This window comes from Mesoplodon bidens (assembly GCF_964165515.1).
Source record: "Mesoplodon bidens genome assembly, chromosome: 19".
Lineage (NCBI taxonomy): Eukaryota > Metazoa > Chordata > Mammalia > Artiodactyla > Ziphiidae > Mesoplodon > Mesoplodon bidens.
Genome location: NC_138179.1, coordinates 18,204,528 through 18,221,178, shown reverse-complemented (window position 1 = coordinate 18,221,178; position 16,651 = coordinate 18,204,528). Strand labels below are relative to the sequence as shown.

The window sequence follows — 16,651 nt, the reverse complement described above, 5'->3', positions numbered from 1 at the left end:
GAAACATGGCTGACACATGTAAAGCACATAGAAAGCCATGGGGCTTGAGAAAAGGGTGAAGATTCTTGGTACATTTCAACCAAAATTTAAAACAGTATTAATAATCTCCAAGAATCCAAGACCACTGGGCAGAATTAAAAGGCTCATTCATTAACAGAACAAACAGGCAGTAGGGTCACTTCTCCCCGGGGCCCTGAGGCTGTAACAGGTCCTTCCTGGCCTCAGCTGTAGTCACTGTCAGAAAGGGCTGCTGGAGGGCAGGGTGGAGCCTTGGAAAACAGTCTGGAGCTGCCTGACCCAGTGGGTTGTGCAAGCCCCGCAGGCAAGAACCCCTGCAGCTGTGCTCCTAGTTCTCTCCTGCAAATAGGGTGAAGGAAGCAAGACAGCAAAGGCAGTGCTGGCGCTGCCCTGAAGAAAGGCCTTCCATCCAGGCCCTGCTAGCAACTTGCATCTTACTCTCTATATGACTGGTGCTGAACACAACCCTGCTTCCTATTAGGACTCAATTTAAAAGGTTTTAAATCTGTGCACAAAAAGACAAAAAAAAAAAAACACATCTAGTTTTATAGGCATTTAATAGTTTACCAATTGGTACAATAAGATTTTTTTAATATGCAGAAAACATGAATAAATCTTGTTTTACACAGTCTGAGAGCAACAAATCTTACTGTAAAACACAAGAGCAATATTATATACATTCCTTTACTGATTTTTTAAAATTGTGTCAATATCTTCAGTTAACTCTTACAATCTGGGGAACTGTTTTCTCCAATCACCACCTCTGTAACTGTTCGTTCATATGAAATCAACGTTCGCCTTCATGTCAGTGTCAGGATCAACTTCTAACTCGAAGATTGTGTGTTTTGTTTCTACCATCTTCAGAGTGAGCTTTAGGGATGCTTGAAGGATAGGCAGGACAAGAAAGCAGCCACTTACATGATATAGTGGAAAGATAAAAAGGCCAGTTCGGTCCAGTTGTGACTTGTAAATCCAGCTTGCCCTCCCCCTACCCCACTGAAAAAAACCAAAACCTTTTTCACCGATTGCGTACATGTTGCTTCTCTACCAGGAGATTCTTCTTTGCATCATCTAGGTTAGTTAACACATTGGACTTATATACAGCTGGACAGAGAGGAACCATTTTAAGTGCCTTTTCCTTCAACAATTTTATCTTCAGTTGCTTAAGGATTATCAAGCCACCACTGTCAACAAAACAAAATATCCTTTACTTCTAAATAGTTTTTCTTTAAATAAATTAAAAAAAAAACTATTTAATGAGTGATATTATCTGGAAGTTCACATAGAAACAGAAAGAGGCAGACAGGAGAGCAGGGCACTGACAGTAAGGAGACTGGGCTTGGTGATCTAGAGCCAAAGCTTCCGAAGGCTACAGCGAGCGCCCACAGCCCTGACGACGTGCTAATACTAGTGAGTTTTACAGCAGTGCTCTGGGCACACCACTGGTCACACCACAATGGACAAAACAGGGCGGTCTCAGGCTCCTAAAGTGCAAGAGACCATGTCAAAAAGCAACTATTCTCCAAGCCATGTCTAAACCAGTTTCCGTGGCTTGCACTTTGAAGAGTGCAGCTAGGACTTCTTCGGCACGTTACATTAGGGTGGCAATGGAATGTCTGTTTTCACACACACACAAAAGGTCAATCATCATCTGAGGATGCAATTCTATCAGCTTTTTATTTCTTAAATAAGTGGCCAATTTGATTGAGACAGTGACAAAGCAGCAGTGAACCTCTAAACCAATCAATAAATTCCTCTACTTACAATCCAAACCAGTAACCTCATCATTGTACTTATCCCAGGCAAGGCACAGGGTTAGACAGCAGACAGAGAAAACGCAGGAAACAGGAAGGAAGGGCATCAACAGGGCAGTGTCAAACAACAGTGCAGGAAACCTCTGCAAATCTGCTTCCGGATTGTGGATGGATCACTCTCCCCACCCCCTTCATTATTCAAACAGGGCTCGTTACACTTGGATCCAGTTGAGGACCATCCCTGAGATTCAACGTTCGCTGCTTCGTGAATGGAGGATGTCTGGTAACTCAACTAAGCAGCGGGCTGTGGCAATCTCCCAATAAGGATGACTTTGTTTACAGAGTGATAGTTTCTCCTTGTCAGTGGAAGTCACTGCAGGCTGCAGGGAAAACGCAGCGACAGTGGCTTTGTTTCCTCCTAAATCGGTACCATTTTTTTCCTTTATTTTTCGTATCTAGGAGTGATTTCTAGATGTTGTGGCTTACCCTTAAACAATTCGTGTTGCTACATGATAAAAATGAATTAAAATACAAGACATTTATACATGTACAAACAAATGTTAAAGATGCACCATTTCTATGTATTTATATTTCTTAAAATAGGACAGGAAATAGCAGCAAACAAGAACAAAGATATCTTCCATAGCTTCTGTAGAAAAATCCAGTCAGAACAGGTAAGGGGAAACAAAAAAAGACTTCTCAATGTGAGCAGGGTTGTGAGGCAATATTGTCCTGAAAGTTATTCTACTGTATTTAAGAAATTAGCTTAAGTTGTAATTTTTGTCCTCAAAAATAGCCATTAGTTTTCAAAACACTTTTCCTTCCAGAGACATCTCTCAGGAATTATTAAAAACAAACAAGCAAACAAACAAAAAGACAAAAGCTAGACATAAAGCTGCTTCTAGTAAATATATGGCCTATTCTCTGTGTGTGTATCTACAGGACATTAACTCTAACCCTTTGTCTTTTTCAGGAACCAAATTTCCACTGAATACTAAAAGGGATATTTTTTTTTTAAAAATCACATATTACACAAATGAATAAATGCAATCCAGGATAAATTTCTTTGTTAAACTATCTTTGTTATTTCATTGTTCTGTTAACTTTTCAAATGACCTTTTAAAAAATGTTGGTTAGCTAAGCAATGGGATTATTTATTAATAATGTGCAATGGAATATTGTTTCCAAAGTCATAGATAAAAATTTTCTTAAACCTACTTGTAGTAACTTTGGACCACAATATACACTATATCAGGGATGTGTAAAATGCTCAACAGCCAAACTGGGGGTGGAGGTGGCGGATAACGGAAGTGATTTTCCTTTAGCTGGGAAAAATTCCCACAGAGTCAGACCTGGTTTTCAGAAGCGTTAGGATCAAAAAGGATTTGTTCTAAAGCATGGTATTCCACAGCAAGATTTATTCTATTTATATGTTTTAGCACTTCTTCAAAAACCCAGGACCCAAGGACATGGAGGTTTTATGTGTGTGATATACATACATATACAGACTTATCCACTTATAGATAGGCCCATATACTCATAAACATTTATACATAAACAAAAGGTGAAAACACAGTACATTTTTATGCACGTTCCATTAAACCCTGTCTTTTTATAAACTTGTAAGTTAAACACAGTTCAAATCGATATCAGATTCATGTTGAAAAACAAACTGCTGTATTTCTCCCACTCCCTTAAAATGGGCAAACCTAACCTTTTCAATATTTCTTTGTCATTATGTTATGCACATTGCACATCCCTAAAAAACATCAAAAACAAATAGTGATTTGTACCATGACACACTCAATGGGAAGATTAAACTCTACTTGGAAGTCACATCACTATACAGTCTAACAGTATGGAGAATACAACTAGAAGTGTGTCTAGTGTGGAAAATAGAAGCTTAGAGTATTACAGTGTTTTTTAAACCTGTTTACAAAGCATTAAGACCCAAATGAAATAAATGATTTGTTATTAGCTGCTGAGATTTTTCTTATTTCAGATTTACAGTCATTTTCTTACATAAATATACCACTAGCCTTTGCTTGATAGGCTGCCAAAACAAATGTATCCTACTGATTTGGCAAATGTGTCATGACAAAAATTCCAATGTGTAATCCCCATTAATTACATAGATGGTTCAGAAGATTCTGAATTGTAGCCTTATTACCTAACATCCTTAAAGAAGATTTATTAAGCACACTTAAGTGATGTTACATAGATACACATTTCAGAAAAAGCCCTAATAACCACCACTTTCCCCCAAATGAGGCCATCAAGTCAGGCACCAACAGATAGCAGAAAGAAAAACAGGAATTAATAATCCAACATAAAATGACACTGTCAACTATTCAGTTTAGTGCCCTAGTTCAATTTATTCAACTTCTGCCTTCTTAGGCCTGGTGTGACCAATGCCAGCCCAGGTTTTTAAACCCTATGGTACTTCTAGACAACGTATGTAAATTTACAGTATACAATTTGGATTCACCATGCATGAATACTTTGTGTGTAACATTTAATAAGCTCAATCTACATCCAGAATAATTTACATGAAAGGACAATATTTATTTAAACAGAGCTCAATGGGGTAACCATGGTATCATCAGAGTGCATCCAGAGGAAACAAGGGAGGAGGGGCCAAATGAAACTCAATCAACGGCACTCCCACACCTTTACTGTTTGATCTACACTGCCAGTAACCACATATGGTGCCGTCTTATGGAAATCTGAAAGAAAAAGAGAAGGCTAATTTTAAAATCAGACTGAGCCAAATACAATTTTTAATAAGCCACAAAATAAGCACATCCAAGTGCCAGGAATACTCATTCTTTTTCTCTATACAGCCACACATCTACCCCTAGCAGGTATATCAAGCTTATCAACTAGGTAAGGGAAGCTGAGCCTTAATGATTAAATCCTATACTACTAACACCCTAAAAAAAACCTTCCCCCACTATCCTCATCCCAACTGAGGCTGAATAAACACTGAATTCTAACAACAAGGACAGCCTCAATGTATCCATTTATTGAACACTTACTATGTTCTAGGCTTAGTACTAATGCTTTATATTCACATTTGATCCTTCTAATGACCCTGTAAGGTTAAGCATTAGCCCTATTCTACTGAGGCTATACCTTCATTATTAGATCCATCATACCCTAGTGTATTGTCTTTTACTTTATTCACTATCTTAAATTCTAGATTCAGGTCCAGAGGATACTGAGCATGTTTATTAAGTGTAAATACAGTTCCCTGAGTTTACAACAGTACGTATCTGCCAGAGTAAAAAGGTTGAGTACGATTTCCTTTGAGAAACTTACAAACTAGTAGGGAAGAAAAATTACCCATCATAGTGCTCAGTAAGCATCCTCTTCATAATTCTAGTTTCCAAACCAATGTTGTGCAATGGAGAAAATAATTTTTTTTTATTATAAGGCTGATGATGGAAAGAGAGAGTTAAGAAAGGAGAATTTAAAACAAACGGCAGGAATCCATGAAGTTTTTAACCTGTCTTCTCTATTCTGCCCTGAAAGAACATGTTCATTTCTTACCTGGAAACATCCACATGGTTACATAAAACTGTTAGGTCTGGCACCCCAAAACCTAACTGCTCAGAAACCTCGTAACTTGTACATACCCAAGGAGGTAACAAAGTGTTCATGCGCGTTGAGGGTCTTCATGCATCGCTTGTTCTTGTAATCCCACACACGCAGGGTCTTGTCATCAGCGCAACTCAAGATAAACTTCCCCCCAGAATGGAACAGGACTCCACGTACCCAGTTATCATGACCCACCTTAAAAACAAAAAGGTATTTGACTTAATAAAGGGATAAGTAGTTTAAAAAGCATCTACGAAAACAGTAAGTCATTACTCAAAGTGGATTGGAACTACATACACTAAAAACATCAATGCCAAAAAAGACAAAAGGGGGAAAAAGTCTAAGGAACTCTAGATTAAAGGAAAGTGGAAACTAACAATATATGACCAGTAAATGCAACACATAATACTTGATTGGCTCCTGGACAGAGGCTAAAATAAAGTTATAAAGGACACTACTGGGGTAAATGGAGAAAATTTAAATACGTAGTGTATTAATGTTAAATTTCTTCAGTGTGATAATTTTATTATTGTCATATAGAATACCCCTTGTTTTTAGGGATACATGTTAAAATATCTGGGGTCAAGTGTCATGATGTCTACAAGTAACTTTCAAACTGTTCAGCAAAATCTACATATACACACATAGAGAAAAGAAAGTGTTGACAACTGGCGACTCTAGGTGAAGGATATATAGGTATTTACTGCATATCTTTATTCATCCATCCATCTATCTATATCCCCTGTCCAGCAGTTTCATTTCTTGCAATCTATCCTAAGAAATAATTAAGAATGTGTCTAGATGACTTGGTTAACAAAGACGTTCAGCAAAGCACTATATGTAATAAGTGTATCTAATGATATGAGCAAGTGCCACATACCTTCTAAATTAAAAGTCTGCTGCAAAGCAGTACGTATGGTATACCATTTTTACATAGAAAAACCCCCACCATATTCATCTACATAGTAATTTAAGAAAAAGGTTTAGAACTGCACAGTCCAACAGGATAGCCATTAGTCACGTGTGGCTATTTAAATATAAACTAAAATTAAATACAATCAACAATTCAGTCCTTCAGTCTCACTAGCCACATTTCAAGACCTCAACAGCTGCCCGTGGCTAGTCGCTACCATGCTGGATAGTGCAGACACAGAATATCATCACAGAAAGCTCTACTGGACAGCTCTACTCTACGAAAATACACTTGGTAGGTATATTATTAGGTATGGTAAGGTGATCTGAGGGTGATTTTTATTTTCTTTTAACTTTTCTATTTCTCAAATTTTCTAAAATGTAAATAGCTATATTGCTTTTGTAAAAGAACCTCCCTCCCAAAGAACTAAAAAAATGAAAAAGAAAAGAGACAGCCAAGGTGACATATCTTTTGCCTTGGTTTACTTTTTTTGCCTTTGCCCTTACTTAAAAAAATACTTTGTTGGGCTTCCCTGGTGGCGCAGTGGTTGAGAGTCCGCCTGCCGATGCAGGGGACACGGGTTCGTGCCCCGGTCCGGGAAGATCCCACGTGCCGCGGAGCGGCTGGGCCGGTGAGCCATGGCCGCTGAGCCCGCGCGTCCGGAGCCTGTGCTCCGCAACGGGAGAGGCCACAACAGTGAGAGGCCCGCGTACCGCAAAAAAAAAAACAAAAAAAAAAACTTTGTTATCTGTTAGAGCCACCAATCACTGGAGTTGTAGAAGCTTCAACAAAAATCAAATCACATTTCTTGTGGCCACACCAAAATAAAGCAGAAAAAAGAATCCTCCTTCAGTTGAAAAACAGGAGCCAGAAACCTCCAGGGAAATTAATGGTGACCTGTGTTGTTACAGAAGAGAGCACGTGCTTTCTGATTTTAAATGTAGAGCATGTTTTCTAACAGCAACATAGCATACCTGAACTCAGCTCAGAATACTAAGAGGAGAGTTTAATTTTCTAATCAGTTCTTGCTGATACTTCCATATGTGTCTCTCATATGCTACAGAGAGACAATCACTTCAAGCTATGATTAGCACTTAAAGAGTCTCTAAACAACATAGATACCAAATTAGAAAAACTGCTACTGGATTAATGTCCACAGATCCCCTACTATCATTCATATATCCTCATACTAAAATCTAGATGAAATCGGCTCCTAAATGAAATAAACATTTCCAAGTCATAAAGCTAACACCATTAATTTCAGAATAATAAAATAAACCAAATGAACTCCAACATGCAAATATATGGGTAATAATTAAAAGGATTCATATTAAAATTAAATATAACGAAATCGAAAAGCAAACAGCTTCAAGAAATGAATGAGTCTGTAATATTACTGTTTCCCCTCCGCAGGAGATGTCATATAATTTTTAGAGGTACAGTGGCTAGACTCTCCCTCCTAGCACTGACTGGCTTTGCAGACCCTTTGTATAACATAATATTCTACAGGAATGACCTCTATATCACTGCAACCATGGACTTAAGGACAACAAGAAGTCTATTTATAAAGAAGTTATTTTAAAACCTCAAATAACTCAGATTATTTAATAAGATATCACAAGGCATCTGACCCAAAAAGATATGCACACAGTAAAAATGCAAAAGCCGCAGTAAGATTATGCCAACTTACAAGGGTCATAAGGCACATGCCAGTACTGACGTCCCACATCTTGATAGTCTTGTCTCTGGATCCAGACAGTAAGAATGGTCCAGGCTTGCCACTTTTTTTAGTCTATAGAAAACATATAAAAATTAAGTTTCCCAGGCAAGAAGTTAGGTAAGGACTTTAAATGACAACTACCTAGCAATGATCTATATTTCCAGTTTTGTAAAAACTATTTTCTGACAAATAAAAATTGTTTCTATTCAAGGTATACAACTTCATGTTCTGAGACATGTATACAATGTAGAATGGTTACTACAATCAAGCTAATTAACGTAACCATCACCTCACAAAACTACGTTTTTGTGTGTGTGATGAGAACACTGAAGATCTACCCTCTTAGCAAATTTCAAGTATACAATACAGTACTGTTAACTATAGTCACCAGGCTGTACATCAGATATCCAGGACTTATTCATCTTATTTTTCTCTACTGAAATACAGAAGTCTTTTGACATACCTAGGTTACACAGGAAGGACCTAGATAATATAAAAATAGAAAATTTCCACTTAGATTAAGATTCAGTTTCTACGGCACCAATGGATGGTAAATTTACTGCTCAAGACTTCTGTAATCACAAAAGATTTAAAAACTATTTAATTTATCCTTTATACAAAGTCCAGCCACAACGAATTTATGACATATGGTACATAATCACCACCAGGTGGCAGTAAAAAAAAAAAATCTGAAAATGCAACCAGCCAGCCAGCCAAATAGAAAGAGATTACAATAGAAGCTTCATTTTGAAAAATAACTGGGGGGTGGAGGGATGGGGAATCCTCCTTCATTTATTAAAATGTAATTTTAAGAAACCCATGATAGGAATGTCTCTATAAAAACGAAATGTGGTCAATTTTGGCTCATACAACTTATTCACAGAATTAATTATTCTGTAATTTTAAGGTATTAATTACAAAGAATGAAATCATGAAGAGCACAAATTAAGAATCATAAAAAAATAATACAACTCCAGATTCAGCTAGTGTTTCTAATGATCAAGAGTATCAGAGGCCTCCATATGAAATATTCTTCATTTAAAACAAATATTTAAATGCTGAACTGCATTTCACCATAAATTTATAAATAAAATAATTATGTTCATTAAGGAACATTATTCTTCTAAAAGATAACTTTAACCCCTCCCATAAGTTTTATTTTTTGCATTGGTATACTCTTATAACAATGACATTTCTGACTAATTTAAATGACCACTTTTACTCTTCAGGAGAACCCCCATCCCAGCACACATCAAGGGTCAGCTGACAGCAACAGTAACCACTGGTTAAAAAATATAAACACATCTATCTGTAAGTTGGAACAGTAAAGAGTTTCAAGATTCAGAATTCTGGGATACAGATTTTTAAATGCATTAATGGCATGAAATAGAGAATCAGGAAGGTTATTTGAAGTTCTGAGATAATAGCAACAAAATCATGAAATAACATTATATCATACAGTACCTCAGATCCTGTTGCTTCAGAGATGCAAGAATAGGAGCTTTCTGGAGCCCAGGAAATGCATTCTACCACATGCTCATGTTCTCGAAGCTCAGCCTTGCATTCCTTTGTTGCTACGACCCACACGCGCACAGTCTGGTCGTTGGAACAGCTGGCTATCAGAGTGCCGTCTTGATTTGGCCGCACCATACGTACCCATTCTCTGTGTCCTGTGAATGTCTTCACACAGTAGCTATCAAAATAAGTAATAGTTTGCATCGTGAATGGCAATCATTGGGACCCTTCCCAGAAGCGATACAAAACTAGCTATGCACTGGAATGAAGAGAATGGCATCATATGCAAGTCAACAGAAATACACGTACATTCCTGGTTAATAAAAGATGGGGACAGGCTGGAAAGTCAAACATCAGTTAAAATAAGCTGATGGAAGTATCATTAAGGAGCTAACCAAATCAAAATCTACAAGGTAAAAAATAGAGAGAAATAAAATCTTTTAACTAAGCACACACAGTAAACCTAACAAAAATATTTCTAGCCATGTTGAGGAAAAGGCATGCTCTTACTAATCTGGACAAAACCAGTAGGTTAAGGTTTTATTATAACAATCATGTAATTCTAAGCACAACCAAATTAAGCCTAATAGGGGCATACCTGCACAAATGTTATTTACATTTTAATTCAACCCAGAGAGATAACCTAAAAGAAGACCACAGAGAAAATAAGCCATTACACAGAAAATGGCTCTCAAGGATATAGTTTCTTTCATAATTTCTGTTCCTTTTGGGTAGACATTTAGAGATTGAAACTTAAGTTTTAAAATATAACTGTCATGGTGATCATTCTGGGTTACAGCCAAATTTACTGGAAAAATCAGAATATAATTTTGGGGTTTTTGTTGAATATTATCTCTTTAAGCTGACGCCTTTTCAACTAAATCTACTTACCCAGTTTGCACTTCCCACATTTTTATAGTTTTATCCCTTGAGGCGGATACTATATGATCTCCATTGGGCATGATGGCTACTGAAGAAACATTGTGGTCATGGCCTAAAACACAAAACACAGTAACATATTAAGTGATATATCATCAAGAGCAATTAAACCTCAGTTCACCATGAGATTTCATCATGGGATTTCAAATATCACAGCAACTTTAAATACAATGGAGTTTTATATAAATTTGATAAGAAACCTGGATTTACACAAAAAAGTTAAGGGAGTAAGAACTTAATAAAATAATCCACAATGAAACAAGCAGCCAGCTCAATTTATAATTACATTTCAACCTGTACACCTGTTTTAAAATCACAGGGAATCAGTATCAGCATTTGAATATATTAATACACTGAATGTTTATGAACGCTAAAAAAACACAAAATTTTCCATGGTTGTTATTCTAAGATATAAGATAGAAATAAGATTTACAGAGATGAACAGAATGGATAAGAAAAATGGGGATTTGGTTCCATATTTAAAATAGTTGTTAAAAATGATTTTTGTGGTTGTTGATATTCATAGGGGTAAGAAAAATAAAATGCATTATTCACAATGCTAGTTAGCTATCCTTTGCAAAAAAAGCCTCAGAGAATCCTCATAAGTATCACATTATTTTAAGGAACATAAAATGGTTGGAAAGAACTCTTTAAGTTAGAGCAATAAGATACAGGCTACTTAAAGAAACAAATACAGATCTTACAAAAGGATTCAATAGAATTCCCCTGATCTGTAAGCTTCCCTAATGCACTTAATTTGGGGGAGTGGGGCAGGGGAGCATACCATTCAAATTACACCATCTGTGTAGTCACACAGCTTACTCAAGTGCTAACATCACTGGATAATCATTAAAAAAAATTTGTATTAACATAGTATGTGTTCCTTAAATAAAACCCAAACATTCATATTTCATCATGTTTAAAAAAACAACAAAAATCCTTATTTAGTGAGCACCTCCTATATACCAGGTACTAAACCAGATGATTTGAGTATACAATCTCATTCTATCCTCACAACCCTATGACTTCAATTCTTAATTCAATACTTAAGTATTATTCATCTTATAGATTAGAACTTACAATTTCCTAATGCCGTTAAGTAAACAAGTAGGAATTGGAACCCAGATATCTGATTCCAAAGCCCATGCTCTTTCTATAAAGCCAAACTGCTTCAGAAAACAGTCTCCATTACAAGGGCTGGGTAAACAACTTAACAGTGAGACTATAGTATATGTGGAATATTAAAAAGTAAGCAAAGGAATATGGGTTCCAGCTTTTACTACATCTACTCTCTTTGACTTCAGTTTCCCAACTGCAAAAAATGAGAAACAACAACAAAACAACCCCAATAAATTCATTTTCTCTTCTTCTCAAGAACAGATAGATGTCCTAGCAGTTTTTCTCATTCAAAAATATTTGTGAAAACAAATACTTTATAACCACTAAGAGATACTTAAAACCTCGTAACAGAAAACAACTCTCAATTACCATGATTATCCATGGACTATCTACATCATATGCTCCTCCACTATAGACAGTAAGAATTGCATGTAGGGACCCAGTTGATTGCATGACTGATTTGACCAATAACAGAGTAATGTGAATTAAAAAAAAAAAAAACAAACACAGTCTGTTCTAGAACCATTAAGATTTCTGTGTTTGACTACTGTTACACTGTAAAATTAAAACCTAGTAAAGAGTAAAAAAAAAAAAAAAAAAACAAACCTGAATGTAGGGAACTTGCACACTGTTAGAAAACATTATCCTTCTCTCTGGAATACCATGTTAGAAACCAATTATCAAAATGCTATCCTCCACCCCTTACCATGCATGGTTCTGATGCATTCGAAGCCCTGAAAATCCCATAGTTTAATGGTCATATCCGCAGAACATGAAGCCAGAAGCTTGCCACTATGGTCGAATGAAATATCCTGTACAGAGTCTGTATGCCCCTTAAGAGTTCGTTCAAAATCTCCAGTCTCATAATCCCACACCTGTCAAGTGAACAGAAAATTGGTTAGCATCACATCACTCCTTTCTCAGTTCACACCTGCACTCGGCAGGCCAGTCTGGCACTATATTGACTAACTGAACAAGTAACAAAGGGTAACTCTCTTAGAAACAGCACACCTTCAAGTATAATTGGACTTTTCTCTATAGAGAAGATCGATTATTAAATAGACCTCTAAAACCACATTTACTAAGCATCTACCATATAGCTAACCATGCTAGTGATTAGGTATATAATGCTACAGGACAGAGTCCCATCCCAGTCTGACAGCAGGCAACAGACATGTTAAAAAGTAAATATAAGTACCAGAAAAAAAAAAAAAAAAGGGTTTCAGAGGCCTATGACATAAGCCACAGTCACATTCTTAAAGATAATTTTTCTAAAAAAATAAAAATAATAATCTATCAAGAATAATTACTATTAGAAACAGATCTCAAGAACATACTAAACTTCTATCCTGGTGGCCAAATACCAGTCTGAAGTTAAGTCTTTAACCAACACTAATTACATGCTCTAAAATCAAGTGACTGATTTCATTCTTTCCATAGTAAGTTCAAATGTAGGGTGTATTTCACCCAATTTAGACAAACTTAGAAGATGTATTTTGAAAATATGGAAACAATCTAAACATCCAATATTAGGGAAATGGCTACGCAGATATAAAATTTGCTACTGTAAGGAATGTATGGCATGTATACAATAATGTTATATAAAAAAGAACACAAAATTACACACGATTACAACTACATTAAAAAATGCACATAAGAAAAATAAACTATCCTCTAAAAACATTTCTTTTACAGTAAACTTACGTAGCCTTCCCAAAATAAACATATTAAAATTTTACCATTTAAATGTTCAAGTATTTCTACATGGAAGTGATTACTTTATGTTTAGTTTTGTTCATATTTTGTTAGATGTATCTTGAAGTATTCTGGAGTTTTTTGATGCTACTGTGGCATTTTTAAATTTCGATTTTCAATTATTCTAGTTTATAGAAATACAATTATTTTTTATATATTGACCTTGTATCTCATCATTCTGTTACACTGTCATAATTCCAGGTTTTTGTAGATTCTTTGGGATTTTCTATATAGAAGATCATGTTGTCTGCAAATAAAGGCAAGTTCCATTCTTTCCTTTCCAATCTATATACCTTTTATTTCTTCTTTACTGCACTGGCTAGGCACTCTAATACAAAGGTGAATTTAAGTGGTTGAGACTGGTCATCCTGGCCCTGATTCCTGAACTCAGGGGGGAAGCACTGCTTTCCACCATTAAGTATTATGTCCACTCTAGGTTTTCCAGATACCTTTACCTTTTATCAGGCTGAGGAAGCTCCCTTCCCAGCTTGTTGAGAGTTTTTATCATGCATGGATGTTGGAATTTTGTCAAATGCTTCTGAACCTACTATGTTTTTTTGGTTGATATGGTATATCACACTGATTGATTTTCAAATGTGGAACCAATCTTGCATTCTGGAATAAACGCTATTTGCTTATGACATATTAACTGTCCTTTTTATGAACTGCTGGATTCAATTTGCTTATAATTTATTAAGGATTTTGCATTTATGTTCATAAATGGTATTATATCTGTCTATAGTTTTCTTTTTTTTGGTAATATCTTTACTCATTTTGATATCTCTTTGTTTCATTTCAACACCAAGAGTTCAGATGAATACTTTACATACTGAAAATAAATAAGGTGTGACCTTGAAGTTCACTTCCATTTAAGTTAATTTTCTTTCCATGCATTCATTAAAGAACACTGAAGCATCCTCCTCTAAAATAAATATACCCAGAATATGAACTGTGTCTCCTCATAAATGGTAAACAAACAGAGCATTTTAGTGTTTATAAATGTCAGGAATTAATGAGAATTTTTCCTTTACTTGATATTTACCTTTTGTATGATTATAAAATAAATGCTGATAAAAAATATAACGTACTGATATAAAGGCAATAAAAAATATCCATTATCCTATCAATGGCATGGTTTTTCCATTTTTTCTATGCTCCTTTTAAAAAAGTATGGTGACCGCGTATACTTCATTATCCTGTTTTCCCTTTGCATCTCATCATAAGAATTTCTCCATGCCATTAAAAACTTATTAGCAAACATTATTTTAATACTAATTCCTAATATTTTCTAAACAAAAGGAAAAACATTATTATAGAAAACATTATAGTGAAAACCTCTGAATAGTGAAAAATATCTGTCCTCATTCTGCAATAGTTAGGTCAGACAGTGATGGTGAAGAAGAATTTTGAGTCAGAAAGTGTAAGCTTTTTAGCCCTTCATATATTCTGCTAAATTGTTCTCCGGTAAGATTATATCAAATGTAATGAGAATGCCTGCTTCATCAAATTCTTATCACCTCTGGGAATTCTCATTTAAAAAGTAAAAATCTTGGCAGATTTGATATATATTTTAACCTGCATTTCTTCTTCTATTAGTAGTGATGCCAAAGCTCTACTGTTGTTGGTTAGCCACTTTTTCTTCCTCTGAATTGTCTGTTCATGTCCTACAGTCCATTTTTCTGTTGAGGTGTTACTGTTTTCCATATTTGTTTGAACTCTAAATATTAAAGTTGGCAATCCTTGATCTGCTTTATTAGTTGAACATATTTTTCAGTTTTGTTTGCTGTTCATTTTTCTTAACATTTAAGAACTAATTCTAAATGACAACCAGAAATGTTTCAAAAATTTAAATGACGCAATTAAAAGGTCATGAGCTATTCCAAATATCCATCCTCTATCCTTTTTCTTAAATTATTGTAGTTCAAATGTTGATAATGTAAATGAATGACTCTAAAAGGAACGTGTTATATTTACTAGCTGCACAAGAGAAATTATATAATAAAATTTTAATTTTGTTATAACTATAATATTATCTACAGTTTATTGGGGACTTACCATCCATCCACCAAACATTGTACTGTTATATACATTATGTATACATTACTTCATTTTAAGCCAAAGAATCTTATAGATATTTTTAATCCCCCTTCCAACAAATGAGAAATTTGAGCCTTAAACATATCAAGCACTTTGCCCAAGATAGTCACAAAATTACAGAAAATTCTGTCTCTGTGCTCCTTTGAGTTTTTTGGAAGGTAGTTCTGTCACAATCATCATTTAGGAATCCCCTAGCTTTACCGTAATTGAAGAATGAAAACCACTGGTAGAAACAAGTTTCTTTTCATTCCACAAAATACCCAACGAAATGAGAAAGACTTATGTATAAAATAGAACAGTATTACTTAAGATAGTAGATGACCGGAAATAAAAATCCAATGGAAGATTTGTTAATGGTGTTGAGACACTGCTGACACTGAGTACTCCTTCAGTATTTTAAGCAGCTTCCATGTATTATTTAATCTTCCCCAAAGTCCTGTGACACAGGTACTAATTATCTTCATTTTACAGATGAGAAAAGAGAAGTACAAAAAGTTAATTTGCTCATATCACATAAATCATTAAGTGGGGGGGTCAGAACTTGAACCCAGAGCTTGTGCTCTTGACCATTAACTACTCTATAAAGTCTCCTCATATAAGTAAAAAGATCACTTTAAAATCATTAAAAATGATGATTCATTAGAAACAAAGAAAAGTATTTCTAAAGTAAGTTTAATCAAAGAAGGAAGCAAAACTAAATACAAATGCTTTTCGTATGTGTGCACATTAAAGACTAAATGGAAGGGAGAACTTTTACTAGTTGTTGACATACGTGGTATGGTTACAGATAAAACTTTTAAAACTTCCATTTGTAATATTTTAAAGTTGAACCAATAGCTAATTTTAAGATGGCATATTAGCAGTTTTATTTACACTTTTAGACCACTGCTGCAAAATCAGTAGTTAAGACTGAGTTTTCCATTTGATAAATCTATCTTTACCCCCATGCTTCATGACAGCAGTACAGTTTTTAGTAGACAAGACCATCATGAAATTAATAAACTAAATACGTCTACATAATTTGAAAGACAGCAATATATTAGTGTATTAGGCAATCATCTCAGCCTACAGAAATATGTAATGCAAATAGAATTTAAGACTCTCTTCCAATTACTTTGCAGCCCGACCCATGGATCACCAACCCACAGGATGAAAGTAAGCCACTGATTTAGAAACTAAAGAATCCACAAAAGGAAAACATACAATCACGTTTAAAGAACA

General features: G+C 35.2%; 1 protein-coding gene across 1 annotated transcript in view; it reads right to left on the bottom strand.

The window, feature by feature from the left end:
* Positions 1 to 1,643: 1,643 nt before the first annotated feature.
* Positions 1,644 to 16,651, bottom strand: part of PAFAH1B1 (platelet activating factor acetylhydrolase 1b regulatory subunit 1) — an 80,103-nt gene continuing 65,095 nt past the window's right edge. The window contains exons 6-11 of the mRNA XM_081220340.1: positions 12,285 to 12,453; positions 10,412 to 10,514; positions 9,470 to 9,698; positions 7,976 to 8,077; positions 5,411 to 5,567; positions 1,644 to 4,498 (exon numbers count right to left, since the gene is read on the bottom strand). Of these exons, the coding sequence (XP_081076466.1) occupies positions 4,425 to 4,498; positions 5,411 to 5,567; positions 7,976 to 8,077; positions 9,470 to 9,698; positions 10,412 to 10,514; positions 12,285 to 12,453 (834 nt within the window). The 3' untranslated portion in view covers positions 1,644 to 4,424. The remainder of the gene's footprint in view (positions 4,499 to 5,410; positions 5,568 to 7,975; positions 8,078 to 9,469; positions 9,699 to 10,411; positions 10,515 to 12,284; positions 12,454 to 16,651) is intronic.